At 41.9% G+C, this 20,881-nt stretch overlaps 1 protein-coding gene across 11 annotated transcripts in view; it reads right to left on the minus strand.

Annotated features, from left to right (window-relative positions):
* TENM1 (teneurin transmembrane protein 1) overlaps nt 1-20,881 on the minus strand; it is a 908,801-nt gene that overhangs the window by 35,469 nt on the left and 852,451 nt on the right. For all 11 annotated transcript variants that reach the window (XM_021080671.2, XM_085007213.1, XM_003135358.6 and 8 more), the window contains 2 exons: nt 6,092-6,458; nt 4,168-4,678 (listed from right to left, as the gene is read on the minus strand). In XM_021080671.2, coding sequence (XP_020936330.1) covers nt 4,168-4,678; nt 6,092-6,458 — 878 coding nt within the window. The remainder of the gene's footprint in view (nt 1-4,167; nt 4,679-6,091; nt 6,459-20,881) is intronic.

The following is a 20,881-nucleotide window of genomic DNA, read 5'->3' on the forward strand; positions in this document are numbered from 1 at the left end:
CAACGTGAGTGGGCAAGTTACTTCCCTACTCTGGGCCTCCGTTTTCTTATTTGTAAAATGACCTCAATGTTTCTTTGTGGCCATAAAATTCCATGATTACCCCCATGTGAATACCTGTGTTTTTCATCTCTTAAAGCCTCCAGAGTGGTTACCTAACAACGACGATGCCAACTTTTTCACTCACTGATAACAGCCTGGGCTCCACTCACTGGAAGTACTGTACTTGCCACCGGGAGCCGGCATCACGGTGCCATGGCAGAAGCTGGGCCCGCAAACCATCTGATTTGCAACATTCTCGCCTCTATCTGGCATCATCAACTTTCCCCTCTGTATTGGACCATTTCATCGGCTTACATATATATACTGTTATTGGTCTCACTGTAAAAGCCTCCTTCTGTTTGCTCCATTCCCCCTCTGCTCCAGTGTCTCTGCTCCCTGTTCCAGCAATGCTCCTCAGAAGAGTTCTTTTCTCACTGTCTCCAAACTGTCCTCCCAGCTCCTCTCTTTATTATCATTATTGAAATATAATTAACCTACTATAAAAGTCACCATTTAAAAGTACACAGTACACAATTCAGAGGCCTTTGGTACATTCACAATGTGTGCAACCCTCAGCACCACTGCTAGAACATTTCCATCGCCCCTAAAATAAATCTAGTACTCATTAGCAATCACGCTCCATTCACTCCTCGCCCTAGTTCTTGGCCACCACCAATCTACTTTGTCTCTATGAATTTGCCTTTTCTGGACATCTCATATAAACGGAACTATATCATATTTGTCCTTTTTCTATCTGGCTTCTTTTAGTCAACATAATGTCTTTGAGGTTCATCTATACTGGAACACGTACCAGAACTTCATTCCTCTTCAGGATGAAGAACATTGCATCGTATGAATGTACCACTCTTTGTTAGGCTATTCATGATTTGATGGACATGGTTTCTTTACACCTCTTGGCTATTTTGAATAACACTTCTATGAACACATGTGCATCCATTCTCTGTGAAACCTGCTCTGCTAAAGCTTTTGTCCCCCACTGTGTCATAGCACCTGCTCATCAAGGTAAGCAATGATCTCCACCATGCTAGAAGGAATGGTCAATTCTTAGTGCTTCTCTTACTTGACTTATCAGGAGTTTTGACACGGCCAATCACTCCTTTCTCCTTGAATCACTTGTTTTACTTTGCTTCCAGGGCATCCAGGTTTTCTTCCTACTTCACTGGACTTCTTTTCTGTCTCTTTTGCTGGTTCCCCCTCATGTCCTCAACCCTTAATGTTGGAGGGTTCCAGGCTCCATCATCAGATCCCTTTTCTTCCCTGTGTACACTCACTTTCCCATGGCTTTAAGGTCAATTAAAACACTGGTGGATGCCAAATATGGATCTAGAAGTTTTAAATCTCTAGTCTTTCCCCTCAGCTCTAGACTCGTATATCACATTGCCAACTTGACGATTTCCCTTGGATGTCTAAAGTGATCATATCCAACATGTACTTCTTGCTTAGTCTTCCATATCCTGCTAAATGAAAAGCCCAATACCTGGTTGCTCAGGTCAAAAACTCTGGAGGTATTTCTGACCCTTTTTTCTCCCCACATCCCACGTTCCATCTGTCAATTAGTCCTGGTAGCTCTATTATTAAAATACATTTGGAATATTACCACTTCTTACTGCCCTCACTGCCTTGGCTAAGTCACCATTTTGCCTGGATTATTGCAATAGCCCCCTCCCCTTAGATTCCTCTGCTTTCACTGTACAGTCTGTTTTCAATACAGAGCAATTCTTTTTTTTCGGAAGTGCATCACTTTATTTTTCCTTTTTTTCTTTTTGGCCATGCCCATGGCATGTGGAAGTTCCCAGGCTAGGGACTGAACCCACGCCACAGCAGTGACCCAAGCCACAGCATTAACAATGCTGGATCCTTAACTGCTAGGCCACCAGGGAACTTCCCAGGATTAAAAATGTAAAAATTTCTTTAAAAATGTAAGTTAGATTATGTCACTCATTTACTTTAAGCTTTCCAATGGTTCCACCTTTTACACAGAGTCAAAGTCAGGTCTTTACAAAAGGCTGCAAGGCCCTACATGAAATGGCCCTGGTCACTTCACTGATTTCATCTCCTTTCTACTCTTGTTCATGACACTCCAATCACAGTGGCTGTCTTACTGTTCCCTGAACACATGAGGTCTGTTCCTGCTGCAGGGCCTTGGCACTTGGCATTCACTCTGCTTGGAATATTCTCCCCCTCCTTTTCCCCCAGATACCCACATGACTCACTCCCTCACTTCCTACAGGCATGTACTCAAATGTCACCTTCTTAGTGAGGCTTTTCCTGACCCCCCAACCTTAAATAAAACCCCCCTCTACTCCCTTTTACCCTGCTCTATTTCCTCCATAGAACTTACCACCATCTGAAGTTCTATGCATGTATCCCCAGCACCAGACCAAGCAAATAGTAGGTGCTTAGCAAATATTTGTTGAAGAAATAAACAAATGGTTGAATTGGTTAATTTGTGGGCTTTGTCTCTAGTTTCAGTGTGGTATAATTGATTAATGAAACTGCATATATTTCAAGTATACATTATGATGATAAGTGAATGGTTGAATGGGTTATTTTGAAAACTAGTTACTACTTCTGCCATTTCTTGTTGCCGAACTGACTTTAACCATTAGCTTTCAAAAGAGTTTGTCTAACTTCAGATACAGTGTGATCTTCCATGGATTTTTAAAAGAAGATACTCTCATTAGAAATTTTACCTTTTTTAAGGCTATTCAAAATGTGGGGTCTTGAGTGAGACTGTTGGTGTTTGAATCCTGGACATCTGTGTGAATAAGGACAAGTTAACTATTCTGTGCATCGATTTCCTCATCCATAAAATCGGCATACCAGGGGCACCTGTCCCATGTTGATATTTTGGTGATCAAACAAAACACTTTATGAAAACCACCTAGCTCAGTACCTGGCACATAGTAAAGCTTCAGTGAAAAGTAGCTTTATTACTCTTATTAAGATGTAAGAGAAAAATTTTCAAGAAATAGAGGAAGACCTGCAACAGAAACACCTGAATACATTTTTCTAAGTGAAACTAAAATAGCTGTCCAGCTCTTTTGTATAAGTGGCATTTCCTTTGGGAAATGGTCCAAAATTTGAAGGCCAATTGTTTTGTTCTTTTCCTCATGAGACTTTCGGAGGATTGGACCTATTCTCTTCATATTCCCTACACCTCCATGCAAGGGTCACACCTGGAATTCCTCATACTTAGTATTTCCACTTCTCACATCCCTCAACTTTAATGCCATTTCAGTTTCGTGGATTATCTTCACTCGGTAAACTGGTAAAAATCCAGCAATTCCCTTTGCAGGGAAGATACCTGCCAATGCTGGCAAACTAGCTTTCTAAATGGGTTGACTTGCAAACGAGGTTGTCCACCCTTAAAAGGCAATGACAATGGCATCTATTTCCATGTCAGGAGACTTCCTAGTAGCTTGTGTTAATTCCCAGTGAAACAAAGTTATCACAGATTCGCTCTGTGAATACTAAGATGTGCTCGATTCTTTGATTTGTGCAGGGAAACTTGGGTCGGGGGGCGCAAGCCTGTACTGGAGCCTTGGACTCCACATTTCCGATAAGCAGCCAGTGGACTGCAGCCTCTCCTGTTCGGCATTTGCCCCAGATTGTTTCATAATTGTTTTCCACGGTCCATTGTTCTTACCTCCCACAGCAAGTGATACTGAGTTGGGCTGGGCACACGTTTGTTCATTCATTCACTCAACTCCACAGGGACCAATAAATACTAGTTAAACTACATTGCTCCTTTGCTCCTTTAGAACTATTTTCTAGTTTTGTTAAATAAAAATTTTTCGTCTTCCTAGCTATGCTGTAACTTTCTCAAGTACATGGACTTCTGCCTCATTCCTATCTCCTGCAGCATCGCCCCTGATTTTTCATTCAGCCCATGTTTTTATTATTACGCTCTGCAAAACTGCTCTGGAGAAATGGGTCTGAACCCTAGGAGTTGGGTAAAATTTTCTCCTTGACTTTTCATTTTTCTATTGTGGTTGTTAGGAGAAAATAGCATGCAACAGCCTACAATTACTAAGTCATTCTCCCACTGTAATACAACTTCAAATAAAAATCTAACAAAGCCCATGTTGAGAATTAGAAACTTACTCATAAACGGTTGTCCATCCATTTTCGTTACTTTTGGTAGCCAGAAGCCCTGTGTTCCCAGGATAGGTCATCAAGGCCAGATTGTAGCCTTGGGCTGACACTCTCTTCAGGACCCCATTGCTGCTTATGGTCAGCCAGTACACCTGCCCACCAGGCACCACAAGCCAAAGGGGTATCCCACTTGCATCACGGCGAATGTGAACAGAATTGCCATTGCTGCTGGTGATTGCACCCAAGTCACCCTCAGCATTGTAGGTGAAATTATACACATAGTCCCTCGTTATCAAGTTCAAGGTGTGCAAATGGGTTCCATTGACAGTGAACTGGTAGAGTTCCTGGTCAGCAGGCGAGGCAATCTCATAAAGGTTCATGTCATTCAGGTGGGCCTGGTTCCTGCTAATGGTACGAATTCGAACATTCCCGAGGTCAGCCACGTAGAGAGTACCATCAGGCGACACTGCTAAGGAGGAAGGGGCTTTCATCTTTGCATCTTTGGCATAGCCACCATCACCTGTGGGAGAAAGACCCTGATTTTAAAAGCTGTCATCACAAGCATTTATATGAACACACCATATATAGAAATCACTGTGCATCAAGATTCATTTTAAAGGGAACAGTCAGTGAACCGACATTCTCCACATGACCTGCTTGGATATTTGAAACCCATTATCCGCGATTCTTGAGTGAGTACCACTGAATATGAACAATAAGTGCAATTATCTCAGTTAACACCAATTTCGTGAAATCCTCAATCCTGCTGTTCCATATCTATTATGTTGCAAGGTATAAAAACAGCAAACAATGACAGCCACCCCAAATCTGGCTGGAAATCCATGAGATTTATGCCTGTCCATGCTCATGGGGTCTACCTTATGGCTTTCCAATCCTACTATGCCTAGAGGACCTTTCTTCTGTTAACTCCCATTGTCACATCGTCAAAGTACACTAAGTCTGTGAGTAAGACAATGATTCTGAACATCAAATTTGATAACTGGAATAAACATTCCAGTTTTGCCTTGGAAGAAAGATATCAATTAGCAAAATAACTATAAAACTAATTGTCCAGGAAGACATTGGAAATATTGATCAAAAGTCATATCGACCAAGTTGCTCACTCGTGATTCCTCTGTCTCAAGGAAAGGCAAAGGTTAAAAGAATCATTTGGGCCTGGATGAGCAGTTTAATAGGGCTGCACGTAGCATGGATTTCCACATCCTGGCAATAAATGTATCTATTGACATTTACAGGACTGTTTACTACCTGGAATATCCACTCCATGTTTTGGAGAAAAGGCTCCCCCCATCTCCATTTCAATTGGAAGTTCTCATAACTATTGGTTAAGGAGAAAGTTTTGGGTTAAAAAAACACAACAATGTAAGTAGCAGACTGATGTAATGAGAACCCTCCATTGTGGAATTTAATTTTGCTCATATATCTCCAAAGAAGTCTGTTCTTAGTCCTTTTGGGTTTCAAACAGCACACACTGTTAATCTGGAAACCAGTCACCTAGTGGAAGTAATTTTTTTCTTAGCTAGATCGGTCAATATAGGTTTCCTCCAAAGTACAAATAATATCACAATCTTACATTGTACAGTGGTCTTAACTTCTTGGAATATCAAAATGTTAATTATAGTAATTTATCCTCAAAACTGCAAGGTGATATAATTGAGTCATGTGGTATCTCTACTTAGCAGATGAGGTGAGTCATGAAGAGGTTTTATGGCTTTCTTAGGGTCCCTCGGTGAGTCACTGCAGAACAAGGACCAGATATTAAGCCATCTGACCCCCAATATACTGCTTTCTTCACTGCCTCGTTCCAGTGTTCACAAGTAACACTTCTCTCCTTTTTTTAGACTTTTCTGATGCACAGTTTCTTTTGAAAACAGAGAGTGGGAGCTGGTGAATTACTATAAAAAGGTCATACCTGAAAAACAGTCACAGTTGGGATCAATTTTGCAGTCACAGTCAGTGGGGGCACCAGCCATGATGGAGATCTCCCCATTGGTGGTAACTTGCTGAATTCGGTTTACTTTCCTCTCGTCTGTTTCAGCTATGAAGAGCAGCCCGCTGTGGGAGACGCTGATGGCCCTAGCTGACTCCAGAGTGGAGTGAATTGCTACCTTGCTGACCAAGAAATGATCGATGCCTGGCACCTGGCAGTGAATGGGGCGCCCTGCAATGATCCGCACACGCCTGTTCTCAGAAATTTGCAGCACAATGTTGTTATCCAAGACATACAATGAATTGTCCATGGGATTGACTGCAAGGTCTGTTGGCCACTCTAATCGCACCTGCAAAAAGAAAAGAACACACACAATTAGATTACAATATATTTCCAGGGCACTTTTACCTTGAAAGAAAAATTGGCTTATTGGTTGCCCCCTCTCTCATGGATTTCAGCAATTTTGGTGTTATCTGGCAAAGTTGGGAGGGACCATTGATTACATGTTCTGGGAAACACATTTACCATTTATGCCATTGCCAACCTAATATAAATTATTTTCCCCTGTAATTCTAGAAGTATCCTTTTCAGAGTGTGGTTTCTGGACCAGCGGCAAGACCATCACCTGGGAATTAGTTAGACATGCAAATTCTCAGGCCCCCAACCTAGACCTATTGAATCAGAAACTCTGGGGTAGGAGCCCAGCCATCCATGTTTTAACAAGTCCTCGGTGTGATTCTGAAGCACAATAAAGTTTGAGAACCACTGTGTTAGGGCTTCTGTGTTGCTATGAGATGCAAATCTCTCTTACTGCCCTTAGATGTGTAGAAGAGCAAAGTCATAGAGGCGTCTGGACAGCAGAGTGCCAGAGAAACTTGATTTTACTCTATCAGCAATCTTTTGCAACAGGATTTTCCAGTGACATAAACCTAGCATCCGTCTGGTGGAATACTCAGGTACAGTTCATCAGCTGGTGATTTGGAATCCTAAGTTGTAATGCACCACTCACCTGGCCTGGCTTGGTTCACTCCATAGCCTCCCTTTCTCAGCAAAGAAGCAGGTTGGTTTGTTCTTTCGCTGGATGTTTGCTGAGTACCTTCTCTATGGCAAGCCTTGTGCTAGGATCTGGGGATTCAAAAGCTCACCATGACTCGTGGTCTAGGAGAGCTCTCAGAGAGCAATTAGGCAATTACTTTTTGTGTCATTAGAAGGAGGCACTTTAGACTGACTAGGAGTCAGGAGGCAGGGTATTTCCAGAGAAGGTGGAACTTCCTAAACAGGGTCCACAACAACCAGTAGGAGAGGAATGGGGTGGAAATGGAAGGCAGCAGAGTTGAGGACAATCCAGGTAGAGGAATCAGCATGGGTGAGATTAGAGAGACTAGCCCATCCAGTTACTACGAACAATTCAGTAAGGCTAATGTAGGCTGAGTGATGGGAAAGGTGATTAGTGAGAATCAGGAGGTAGACAGTGGCTAGGTATTGTGGACTGAATTGTGCCTCCCTAACTAAAACATGCATGTTGAAGTTCTAACCTCTAATGTGGCTGTATTTGGAGACAGGGCCTTTAAAGAGGTAAAGATTAAATGACATCACAAGGGTAGGGCTCTCGTTCTTATAAAAAGAAAGTGACACCAGGACTATATATGCACAGAGATAAAGACACAGTAAGAGCGTGGTCATCTGCAAGCCAAGGAGAGAGATCTCAGGAGAAATCAAACCTGCCAGCACCTTGATCTTGAACTACATGCCTCTAGAACTATGAGAATATCAGTCTCTCTTGTTAAAGCTACCCTGTTGGTGGTATTCTGTTGTGGTAGCCCTAGTAGACTAATATACCAGGAAATGGAGAGGTGTACATGTCCAGCTTTATTCTGAAGGCTAGGGGAAACCAGTGAAGGGCTTTAAGTGGGGGTGTGATATAGTCATATTTGGGTTCTAGAGGGATGACATTGTCTGCTGTTGAGACCTTATCAGAGGAGGAGATGAGATGGGAAACAGGCTGGTGGTTAAGAGGCTCTTGCAGGTGAGGGATGATGGTGGCCTGAATTAGGATGGCCACAGTGGGGATGGAGAGATGTAGATGAATTTGAGACACATTAAGGAATTAGAAGCAAAAAGACTGCTGTGTGTGTGTGTGTGTGTGTGTGTGGTGTGTGCCTGTGCCAAGTGCTGTGTCAGACACTGAGGACACTCAGGCCAAGAAAAGCTTTGTTTTTCCCATTGAATCTAAAAGTCTGAAAACAAGATATGGGCTGTCATCGAATTCTAAGGCTCACTATTCCCCTGGTTGAAAGCAGCCTTCCACTCAGTGATGAAGTGGACAAAGGCCGGTCTGAGATAAAGCCTCCACTCTAATTCTGTCTCTTAATGAAGGGCAACTGGTGATGTGGTAAACAAGACAAAGGTTATCTCTGACCTCCCCTTCCCGCACCACTTGGGGCTCTTTGCCCCCTGTCCCTGTCTCTCTCAGGCACCGGGCAGACTCATCCTGTCCCCCTGTCTCTGTCTACGTGCCTCAGCCTGGGCATAGACTGGCCTTGTCCGGTCAGTACCATATGCCTCTGGGCAGCTAGGAATCTGAATGCTAATGGAGTATAAAGCTAAGCTTGTGTTATGCATGTTCTACAGAGCCTTTCAGACTGAGGCCATAGGATAAACATTAAACACCAGCCTTAACAGCTCCCAGAGCAGTTTGCTGTGATGTGTTCCTCTGCACGTCTGTCTGAGGCCTCTGCCTGTCAGTGCCCTGCCGCTGAGAGGCAAAGCTGGGACATGGAGCACCTGTGCCATGTGCTCCTTCTCGGCCACGTGCCCCCACACTGGACCTCTACACACACTACCACACTTGTACAGAAGCTGCTGTGTGCGCTGGTCCTATGGAGCACACTCCCCCAGGAAATAAGCTGGGGCTGGCTGAGGAAGAGGAAATGAATTTATTTCAGTACAGCACTCCTATTTTGATCAAGTCTGAAGTCAGTGACCCAGAAAAAACAAAGCTGGCAGAAATGACGTTCTAATTATCCCCACTCTGAGAGCTGAGGCCAGGGCAGAGGCCAGGGACAGCACACACCTGGCAGAAGTCAGAGAAGGACATGTTTCAGACTCTGTTCTCTGCTGTCAAGGCCGCCTCTGAGATAAAGGCTGCTGGTTGGAAGATGAGCTGTTAAATTCTCCAACTCGCCCAACCTGATTTAAGTCAATACTATTGGTGTCATGTTTATTAGATTTAATAATGCCTCAAAAAGACACCAGCTATTGTATCTGTTTGTTTTCTTTTCCATCAAATAAGTCACCCTCTGGCAGTTTCCTGTGACTAACGTGGCCTTTGTGCTTCTGAGGCACTTTGTGTACCGGCTACACAGAATCCCTTTAATTCCCATTTGATTTGACTGGGCAGCTTGTCTCTGAAATCGCCTCAGATGAAAGACGTGTGGCTACTTAGTAGTGTAGGGTCTGTCTTTTCAGAAATGGGACCTTTGCACCTCTCTTAGGTTGTTAGTTCCTTTTACATCCTTCTCATGTTAAATACTCCCATTTCCAGGTAATTTTTCAAGGAAGTGGTACTTTATACCAAGGCATTTCCATAACACACAACCTAACATCTGGAATGGAGTCTTTGTGCTGATTGTGGCAGTCAGAATTAGTATCTATTAGTTGCAGAGGGCCCCAGAATTATACACGATTCAGTTGGGGCTAAAGTTAACCTCTGAGGGCCCTTGGTATTTGTTCAAGTAGCTTGTGGGGGAAAATAAATATATCTTTTAGGGGGTGGTGGGAGCAGAAAGAGCTGTAGGAACAGCAGTGAGGCTCTGGAATCTGCGTAGTGACCCGGCTTGCAGGCAAAAACCATTTGGCTTCAGTTCCGGTCGTTGCCCCACCTTGTAAAAATACATTAATTTGTTTGAAATGTCAACATGTATTTAAGCTGAACCAGCATTAAAGGTCACTGGTGTAGCTGCCAGCTGGTGGAATGTGCCCGTCTCCCAACAACCTTCCCTGAGAACTAACCCTGAGCAGAAAGGAGCTCTTGGTCTGGATGTCAAGCCTTGACAGCGCCATGTCTTCCTCTGCTAATTGAAAATTTGCCTTGAAGGCACTTGACTCTCAGGTCAGCCAGTCCCATAGTTGGTTTAAAGAGCCAGCTAATTTTGACCTAAGTAGTACTCTATAAAGGAGCAGAATCCTCTATGGAAAAAATCCATGTGTAAAAGCAGCATCTAAATATGATCCCTTGATTAGATTGAACTAGAAAATTCCTCAGTTACACACTTCATCCCACACTGTAGACACAGACCATAATTTGTAAAGTGGGGCTCTCACTAACAGTTTCAAGGCCAGTTCCTTCCCGTTTTAGTGTGTAACCCTAGACAAATGAGGTATCTTCTATGAGCCTCTGGTTTCTGCATCTGCAACGAAAACGGGCTGATGATAGTCTGTCTACCTTTTAGAGAGATTGCGTGAATTAACTGAGATAGTGACAGAAGATACTCAGCCCAGTGTCTGGACAAAATTAGGGATGGGAAATGGTATTAACATTAATAATGGTTTCAAAGTCATAAAACTTTTAGCGCTAGAAGAAGGAATCTAGTCTAGTTACCATTTACTATAGCTCCCTTTGAGCTCTATTTCCCAGATTTCAGTTGTGTGCCTAACAGCTTCATGAATCTTGCCTTACCTACCCTACACCACTTGCACTATTATTGACTTAATATTTTTCTCTAAATTGACTTACTTTTTAAATGCACATAGGTATTGCCCCTTCCTTTGAACTGATCCTAATCAATAACATCTATAAAATTACAGGCCCATTCATCTGAGCCTTTAATACAAGTAACTACTCTTTATTGAGTGCTTCCTACTTGTCAGGCTCTTTACATGGATTATTACTTTATATGTTTAGAGCAATCACTTGAGGAAGAAATTATTGATATTCCCATTTTCAGATATCTGCTCTTAGCCTCTGTGCCACCTGATTCCTCACCCAGAAGAGAGGACACAGTCCTTCACCCTCTCCTCACCAACTCTGGCCTCCCTTTTACCTCATTTGAATCAACCCCAATGTTGATTTCAACCTTCTCTTGGCTGCGAAGGTCAAACTCATCAGGAGTTGAATGATTTTTCTTTCTCTTTGTCATCCGTTATCTGTCAGTTCAATGCTTTGTGGTACCTACTGTGCCAGGCACTGTTATAAAGGTAAATAAAATAGTTTCCTGGCCTTGATTAGTCCACAGTCAAGTGAGGGAAAGATAAAGCAAAGGTACTGAGAAGCAACAAGGTGGGAAGAGAGATCTCAGCAGAGGATAAAGAATGAACAAAAGTAGAGAAGCATGGGAGTGGGGAACTCACTACAGTCTGGGATGGCCTGAGCAGAAAGCAGGGCAGGTAATGTTGGTAAATGAAGTTTAGATATTTGCCAGGGATTAGGTTTAAGTTCCTCCACTGAGGCACCACTGTCATTTGGGACTGGATAACTCTTTGTTGTGGGGGCTGTCCTGTGCAGTGTAAGATATTTAGCAGTGTCTCTGGCCTTTATTCACTAAATGCAAGTAGCACCTTCCCCTGAGCTGTAATAACCAAACATGTCTCCAGACATTGCCAAATGTCCCCTGAGGAGAAAACTGTCACTTGTTGAGATGATTACACTAAGTCATGAAGAGCTGTGTATGGTAAGGATTTTAGATTTGAACAGTGGGTGCTGAGGAGTCAATGAAGATCTTTCAAGTTGGGGGCTGACGTGGTCAGACTAGTGCTTTAGAAAGATCACTCAGGCTGCAGTTTGGGGGGGGAGGATGGAGGGAGTCTAGACTGATGTAGGAGAACCAATTTGGAGGCCAGCTCTTCACCAAAACATTCACACACTCATACAGCCTTCCACCCAACCATCTCACACATATCTGAGTGCAAATTCAGACAGACAAGATGCTTAAGAGTCTGGAATACTGTTTCTCAGACTTTTTTGGATTTACAAAGCCCTTTGAGAATCTGATGGAAGGTATATACTCTCTCCCTAGGAAAAGGCTCTGATGTAGTAGAAGCAAGTGGTTAGAAGCTCAGGCTTTGGAGTTAAGACTTCTTGGGTTTGGAGTTCTTGCCATGCTGCAGTAGGTTAAGGATCTGGCATTGCCACAGCTGTGGTGTAGGTTGCAGTTGAGGCTTGGATTCTATCCCTGGCCTGGAAAACTTCCATATACCACAGTGCGGCCATTAAAAAAGAAAAAAGACTTCCTGGATTCAAAATTCTATTATTTGCTAGCTCTATGACCTTGGAGCATATCAGTTAACCTCTCTGAGCCTCAGTTGCCTCATCTGGAAATTCAGTATAGTAATAATATCTTCTCAAAACTTTATTATAGGAGTTATATGAAAGAAAGCTACATAAAGCACTCAGCACAGTGCCTGGTACACAAAAGAACTCTGTAAATGCTACTTTTTATTATGGAACATGCCTGTATTTCTTCTGATTTCTGTCTGACTATTGCACTGTTCTCTTTCTTGGTTATGTCATGAAGTCTTAAATGCAGTCACATTGTCATGCTCTTTCAAGATTTCCCCTGCTTCTCTGTCACCAGCCATTTCCTCCACGTTCATTTATTCCACTGCTTAAGAATTCTTTTAAGCCATGTGTTCTCCAAGAAACATTTGGCTTATATTGGGATATATTATTTCACATACATTTGTCAGCCAATTTCATGGCTAATATTTTAGCTTATTACTTGGATTCCCCACTGTTATTTGTAACAGTACTCTTGGCACAGTTCCAAATGTAGAACATGCTACTTTAATTATTTTATTTTGCCAATAACTGTCACTTTATCTCATGTTAGGTGCTATGCTAGGCACTAAGGAGCCAGCTCTAACCAAGAGAGACTGGGTACTGACCTCAAGAAGTTCACGATCTTCAGCAGGCTTCATTTCCTTCATTTTCCAGGGTGTACAAGGGGTTGCTAGTGACACAGAGCAATAGACTACCTCTGTTCTCTTCCATCTATTTTAAGAACTTAACTTTCGCAGAAGAGACTCAAAAACACATCATGACTATCACTATATTTTGCAATTGCTATGAAGTGCTAACGTCTTTCCTCCAAGTCAACTATGCTGAAGAAACCAGCTGTTTTCCAAAAGGCCCTGTCTCCCTATCCCAAATAGGACACTTCTCATCACCTTTCTTTATTACATTTCCAGCCTTATGGCTCATTTGAAAAATGACTGATTTTGATCTCTGAGGCCTCCTCAGTAGGAATTTCCAGGAAGCATATGATTACGGCTTCTGTAGTATGCTGACCCTGGGGACGATCCAGTGATGGGACACAGTGCTCTCTGCCAGGTGTTCTGCCAGCTCCATGTTAGATTTCGCCATGCTTCTAAAGGCTGACAACTCCAGATTGTTAGCATCACTTTTTGTCAGTTTTCAAATGGCCTTCTCATTTCTTGACACTGATACTGTCTGAGCTTCCTCAAATTTATAGAAGAGGGAAAAAAGCATCTGGAGAAAGTTTGGTTTTCTGCAATTGGAAAGCATGATGACACCTTCGAGAGTGATGGCCCTTATTGATCTTGCTTTTAAAAAGTGGAAATTATTAGAAGATGAAATACACCAGGACTACATGGACTTGTCAACCGGCAAATTATTTTCCATTACCTCATATCCACACTCTTGTGTTTCTCTGAATAATGACTAGAGAGTTTGAGGAATCCCTCAACCTTTGGTCAAATGTATTGTCTGTGTCCATGGTTGCCCAATCAAAAAAACTGACACTTAAGTCTCATTATTCATTGCCGATGAATAACCAGAATCAATCTAATCAAGAGTTAGAATTGGACTGATCTTTGGAATCATTATGCTGCAGAGCCTCTGATTAAATCACATCTGTCCCAATGTTCCAAAAACATTTTAGAAGCTGAGGAAACAAAGCAAAACAAAACAAAAAAACCTCAAAGCAGAGCTGATATATGTCATCCTGTAATAATCTCCACTTTTTAAAAGCAAGATCAGTAAAACCATCCCTCTTAAAGGTGTCATTATCCTTTCCAACTGCCCCAAACCAAATTTTCTGAAGAAGCTCAGACAGTATCCCTATCAAAACAAAATGTAGAATTTGTGGTTATTAAGATGCCTGTGGCAGAGACTACTAGTTCTAGGCCTACCCTACCATTCATTCACTCTTTCCTCCTTAGTAGTATATCCCTAGTTTCAAAATTTGGGCACTGCTGTTTAGAATAGAAGACATTCCAGCTTTATTTGCAATTATCTGTAGCCATGTGATAAAGTTCAAGGTAACAAGATGTAAGAGTCGGTGTGCAAATATCCACATTTTTAAATTCATGCTTTGGGAGTTCCCTTCGTGGCTCAGCAGAAACGAATCCGACTAGGTACCGTGAGGTTTTGGGTTCGACCCCTGGCCTTGCTCAGTGGGTTAAGGATCTGGCATTGCCGTGGCTGTGGTGTAGGCTGGCAGCCGCAGCTCCGATTTGACCTCTAGCCTGGGAATCTTCATATGCCATGGATAAGGCCCTAAAAGGAAAAGAAAAAAAATTCATGCTTTGAAAGGCTGCTTAAGGAGAGCTGACTCAACTGGAAAGAGCCTTTTTTTTTGCCCCCTTTTCCAGTATGCAATACAGATTTAGGTGATGGGAATGTTAGCAGATGTCTTAGACCACAAGGTGGCCATGAACTTGGAAGTCATGTGCTAGGATGGCAGGGCAGATTCATAGGGGCCTGGGTCCCAGATGACCTCATGGAACTGTCATCCCAGTCCTGGACAATACATCTGGCTATCTTGCTTGTCACTGGTGTGTGTGTATGTGTGCGCGTGTGCATGTGCGTGTTGTGGGGAGGGTTCTGTCATTCTCAGCTGAATCTAATCACAATGAAGAAAATATTCTGTTAGGCTTTTTACTTGACTGGTGCTACTGACTATACCACTGTGGTCAAACCAGTCTAACAAATTTCTACGTTTATATCTCTGGGTAGATCACCAGTGCTTGCAAAATTAAATTAAATTGACATAAATTAATGTCTGAAAGTGACTGACACATGTGGCAAAGTCCACTAGGGCAGCCCTTTGTTATGAGGATGACTAATTGCTTAAACATAGTGCTTAACCTCAAGCGTTCCTGAATACCCAGTGCTTCATCTTTGGTGCTCCCATCAAGCTGTTCTTCCAGCTCCGTGACTCATTCAGATCCAATGCCTCTCCATTATACAATAAATACCTGTTTGCCTTCCTTTGTCTTCTATTATGTCTGTGAGTCCTCAAGGGCAAGAATGAGGTTCTCATTCATTTTTGTATTTCCAGTATCTGGTATTAGAATTGGCAAATGTTTGTCGAATGAAAACATTAATGCCTCATTGATGGAAACATTTTCAGTCCATGAAAGCATTTTAAAAATTGTAAAACACAAAAAAGCTCTAAGAAAAGCTATTTTTCATCAGCCTGTTTGAGTCGGTAAATCTGGGTTTCCAGAGACCCACTGAGGTTAGTGGGAGTTGCCATATTTCCTCAATTTTAATTTCCTACCCTATTTTAAATTGTCTGAAGTGAGGTTGTGTTTTATAATCAACACATATGTTTAACAGCACATTTCTCCTCACTACCCAAAGTTACCAAATTGATGCTATAATTTAGAATACATGGTGTCTTAGAATTGAGGAAATAGGGTATTTCCATTTTGGTCTGCAGACTTCAGGAATCCCTGAGACTGTGTCAAGGTCTGTGGGGTCAAAACTATTTTAAAAATACTACTACTTGCCTTTTGTACTTTCTTATGAGTATACAGTGGAGTTTTCTGGAGGGTGCCTGAGGCTATTATATCTTTGTGTTTAAAAAAATTCACACTTTTACTCGCTAATAAGGTAAATATTAATAGATACGGCCCACATATAGAAAAACTTTTTGAAGTCTCCAACAATTTTTAGAAGTGTAAAGGGGTCTTGCAACCAAAAAGCTTGAGAACAGGAAAGAAACAATGAATGAAACCACTCTGCTATATAAGAGTTTCATTTAAGCTCATTAAGAAAAAAAAGCATGTATCCCTTCCAAGATGGTTCCTGTCCAAAAGCACACTGACAGAAGGGTTGAAAATCTTTATTTCTTCTAGAGACCCAAGGCCTGATGGGTGCTATAAAAGTTTGTTCTTACAGTCTCCCTCAGAGCAATCAGCATGTACACACTCTCTATGAGTCTACTGTGTAATTGCCACTACCTCATCTTAATAACAGGCATAATTGCTCTGAATTTCCGTCACCCTTTCTTGCATCTCCTCTCTGAAGCCTCAATTTTGGAAATGGCACTTGTGAATACACAGAATGTTTAACCACTTCCAGTTTTCAATTTACAGTCAAAGTCATCTATCAGCAGGAGATGAAGGCCCAGTGTGAAAACTACAGAATGTCCTTCAGACTCCACAGCTAATTTGTTTGTAAATTTGATTGTTATTGTAAGAAGAACATATTGTACATGATGCTACTTGCCGATTTACTATTAGTATCTCTCTCTATCTTGGGTTTTATCATTAGAGTCAAAGAAATTAACCCTTTCAGCACTTCTGCGGGTGGGGAGAGGAATACGAAAGCTTTGCCATGTTCCATTTTTTTTTCTTTTGAGTCTCTCAACTTAATTTGATATGTATTTCTTAAATACCCACTGAAATTTTATATGATGAATTTCTTACATACCAGCACTGTGGGAGATATACATACAGAAGAGAAGACAACCAGAGAACAGTCCAAGGTAACATGAAATCCCACATGAGGCCAGGTGATGAGACCGTGAATTCTGAGAGAATTTGGAGTAAGGAGAAGACGACTGTGTGTCTTCATGCAGTAGGAGGTTACTTGTCCTCTCGAAAGCCAAGGCTTTGCCTGAGTGGGAGCCAGGGACTTTGAAGAAGTCCCTGGAATCATTCTATAGAGTTCTTTCCTGCTGAGCAGTTGCAGAAACTTGTCTGTTGCAGGTTGTTAATATTATAGTATTGGCTCGACAGGATAGACCAAGCTTCCAATTCCCTTTGGCACCTAAAGCAATTTACAGGCCAGAAGTATGACTGCACGGCTTTTATGAAATGGTCTGATTTCATTGATCAGCCACTCTGAGATTATGTTTTCATTTCTGTAGCTACTGCTAACCCTGCTTTCCGGTATAATATTTCAGGAAGGAACTATTAAAAAATTTCACCATGGAGATATTTAGAAGTGGGTAGGGTTCTAAATGGGAAGAGAAATATCACAACTCATGATTGCTCCACTCAAAAGTTCATTTCAAGTTAGACTAGAATTTCACAGATTGTGTCTCTTATCTTAACTCTGTAATGCTTCCAAATGATAAGGACACTAATAAGAACAGATGGCCTAATGAACATTTAGAGGAAAGATTTAACTGGTCTTATTTTCATTAAGCCTCCAGTGCGCTTCCGGGTTTTGCCCACCACTTCCCTATGTGTAATACAAAACAGCACATACTCAACAGATGGCCCAGCTCAGGCTTCATGCTTCTAGAACTCTGGAGACTGGCCACCTGACCACTTATCATGTGTACAGAATCATTTAAGGAAGCAGGCAGGCTATGGACTTGAGCTTGAACAAAAGCAAAAAATGGTGATGAATATTGAGTAGCCAAGCTTCAACAAGAGGGGACTCAGAATCACTCCCACAAACACACTGAGCAGCTCTGGTTGAGGTCTCCCAATAACAGCTTCTTATGGATTCAGTAATGATGAAATCCTCTGTGGCAAACAGTCCACTCTAATTAACGTTTCATCCAAACTGTAGGCATATCTGAGTGACTCCTGCAGTAACAATGACATGGGAATCTAACACCTCACTGTGTAGTGTGCTAGTTAGTGAGCTTTTGTCTCACAGCTCCAAACTTGCCCCTTGAAAGACACTGCCCCTTGAAAGACACTGTGATGCTGGGGTTGGGACTCTGCGAACTACACTTGTTTTTTTGCCAGCTGGATTTTTGATAGATCCTGACAATATGGGAAATAAACGGGTTCTGGGAGGCTAGAGGAGGGAGAAGGGGCTCACTCCTTCCTGCTGGCTTTCTGTTCCAGTCAGTATTGCTGTAACAGTAGTCCTTCACCCCGGCAGCAGTAGCTGGCTGCACTTTCCGGCTCCTTTCCATACCCATAACATCAGCCTCATCATGCTCCCTCAGAGGGACCGGAAGCAGCATAACTGGCATCCTCTTCTCAGAGGAGTTGGTCCCACGTCGATGGAGCGAATCCTCCATCTGTCTATATTCTGACAATTCCAACCCCTTTCCTTTGTTTCCCCAGCCTTAGAGGTGGTGGCTGCTTTTTGCAGCTATTATCTCTCTCTTTTTGCAACCCTCTAACACCTGTGCAGTTCTTCCCTATATTAAATCCTCTCTGTTAAAATACCATATGATATCACTTATAACTGGAATCTAATATCCAGCACAAATGAATATCTCCTTAGAAAAGAAAATCATGGACTTGGAGAAGAGACTTGTGGCTGCCTGATGGGAGAGGGAGGGAGTGGGAGGGATCGGGAGCTTGGGCTTATCAGACACAACTTAGAATAGATTTACAAGGAGATCCTGCTGAATAGCATTGAGAACTATGTCTAGATACTCATGTTGCAACAGAAGAAAGGGTGGGGGAAAAATGTAATTGTAATGTATACATGTAAGGATAACCTGACCCCCTTGCTGTACAGTGGGAAAATAAAAAAAAAAAAAGAAAAAAAATATCTAATGTGGTTTCTGTTTTTCTCGCTGGATCTGAACAGATACTCACAGTAACAACACACATACAAGGAAAGAGGAAGGAAGAGCAATACCTACTGCAGGGCAGTGGTAATAGAAAACTAGTAAAAGTGAACAAGAACCAGCCAAGACTACATTGTACTGAAAGAATTGATTAGTCATTAGCATCCCCAGTGTAGCTACCCTCCTGTGAAGCTGCCATGTCCAGAAAATACACACATAAAATAAATCCACTGTGTTTGGACTTTAATGTTGTTGGGTCTCTGGAACTGCCGTGTTATGTCATAACTGTTTAAAAATTTCTCATTCTTGTGATTTCTGAGGATGATTTCACAGTGGATCATGCCACTCTTCCATACCTCTTTGGAAGCAGAATTCCGTACTGATTGGTTCAGAAGGTGGGCCCATGACAACATTTCCTGTGTGCTTACAATTTACTTATAAATAATAATACATTGGTCATTTATTGCTAAATATCCTTTATATTCCCTCTTGCTAGTCTCCTTGTCAGAAATTGGGATTGCTCCATCAGAATCCTTTCCTCTTGATTTGGAGTGGGGATCATCTTCTGAGGTGGACCACATGAACACCTGCTTTTCTTATGTAGCTCAAGATAAACACCTCTCAGCAGGTGTAGCCTCTTGGTAAGTGTTTTTTGTTTTTGTTTTTTCTTATGGCCACACTCATAGCATATGGAAGTTCCCAGGCCGGAGGTTGAATCTGAGCTGCAGCTGTGACCTATGCCACAGCTGCAGCAACACTGGATCCTTTTTGTGCTGGGCCTGGGATAAAATCTGTGCTTCCACAATGACCCGAGCCATGGCAGTCAGATTCTTCACCCACTGCACCACATCAGGAACTCCTTGATGTTTTATACGTTTCGTGTTCACTTCTTTAAATATACTAACTTTTGAATGAAAAGATGATGCTCCTGATAACAGCCAATAGAACTTTCTCTTTGAATTGTGTTTCCACTTAATAAAGGTGGGTTAGCACTGATTCACACACTTTCCCCTCCCATAGTTAAGAGAGAGTAAGACTATGTTTAAAGATAATATCTGAAAAAATAGGCCAATTGGCTCACATTGGGACTTAGCCCAGGATGTTGGCCATATAAGCCTTAGATGCTAACCACTGAATTCACAACCAGATATTTCTGCATCTTAGAGACTTTCAAGTTTATTTCAGGTCATGGCGCCTGCCAGGCAAAATGTGTGGAAGACTGAGTGGTTCAAAAGTAGTTTGCAAGCTTTGCAGCTTGTGACTCTCCCTGAACTTTGAAGATGCTTTTCTTCTGGTGCTTAATAGTTTTAATAAGAGCTAACGTGCCATTGTCCTTTGTGTGGAAAGAGGACACTGCTGAGGGAGTTTTATTTATGTGATAAATTATGTTTTCGATATAGCATTGAGCACGGTACTTGACTTTTATTTTAAGGCCCCTGACAACCCTGGCTATTTGCTTGTGTGCAGACATTTCAGCAGAATTTGGATGTGCTGGAGCTGAAGATGTTGGCCTGCTGTTCTCCACTTGTTATATAAACAACCCAAGCGGTCACTTTGGAGGGAGCAATGCAGATATCTCAGTAAGTTGTTAGACCCTGATTGTGATTTTACCTAAGAGATGGAGGCCTGAAAAGTGCAGTTTGAAAAAAAAAAAGAGTTTGAATGAATTTGAATAAGGGAAATTATTGATATTTAAAGGAACTCTGTGGATAATTTCATTGCAATGCTTCTCTCTGTTTATAATTTTGAAAAATTTGGGTTTTTAATACATTAGAATTTTTTCAACTGAATGACATGCTTGGAACCCAAGTATCTTGACAAAGAAAGAAAAAGACAGAGCAACTCATAGACTAATTTTTCTTCAAAAATCCTAGGACAGTGCTCTCTTTCTTATCATGAATATATCAGCCTCATAACTTCTTCCCTTCTGATTTTCCACTTTCGCTAGGATCCTCTTTTTTTGTCTTGGGAGAGCCATAGTCTTTGTATTAACCTAGATAAACTCTGTCTTCTTACTTATCTACTCTCACATTTAATT

The sequence above is a fragment of the Sus scrofa genome, chromosome X (assembly GCF_054392235.1).
Source record: "Sus scrofa isolate SSC_HxYL_T2T_F1_AM1 chromosome X, Sscrofa_HxYL_maternal_Yorkshire_Landrace_v2.0, whole genome shotgun sequence".
In the NCBI taxonomy this organism is placed as follows: domain Eukaryota; kingdom Metazoa; phylum Chordata; class Mammalia; order Artiodactyla; family Suidae; genus Sus; species Sus scrofa.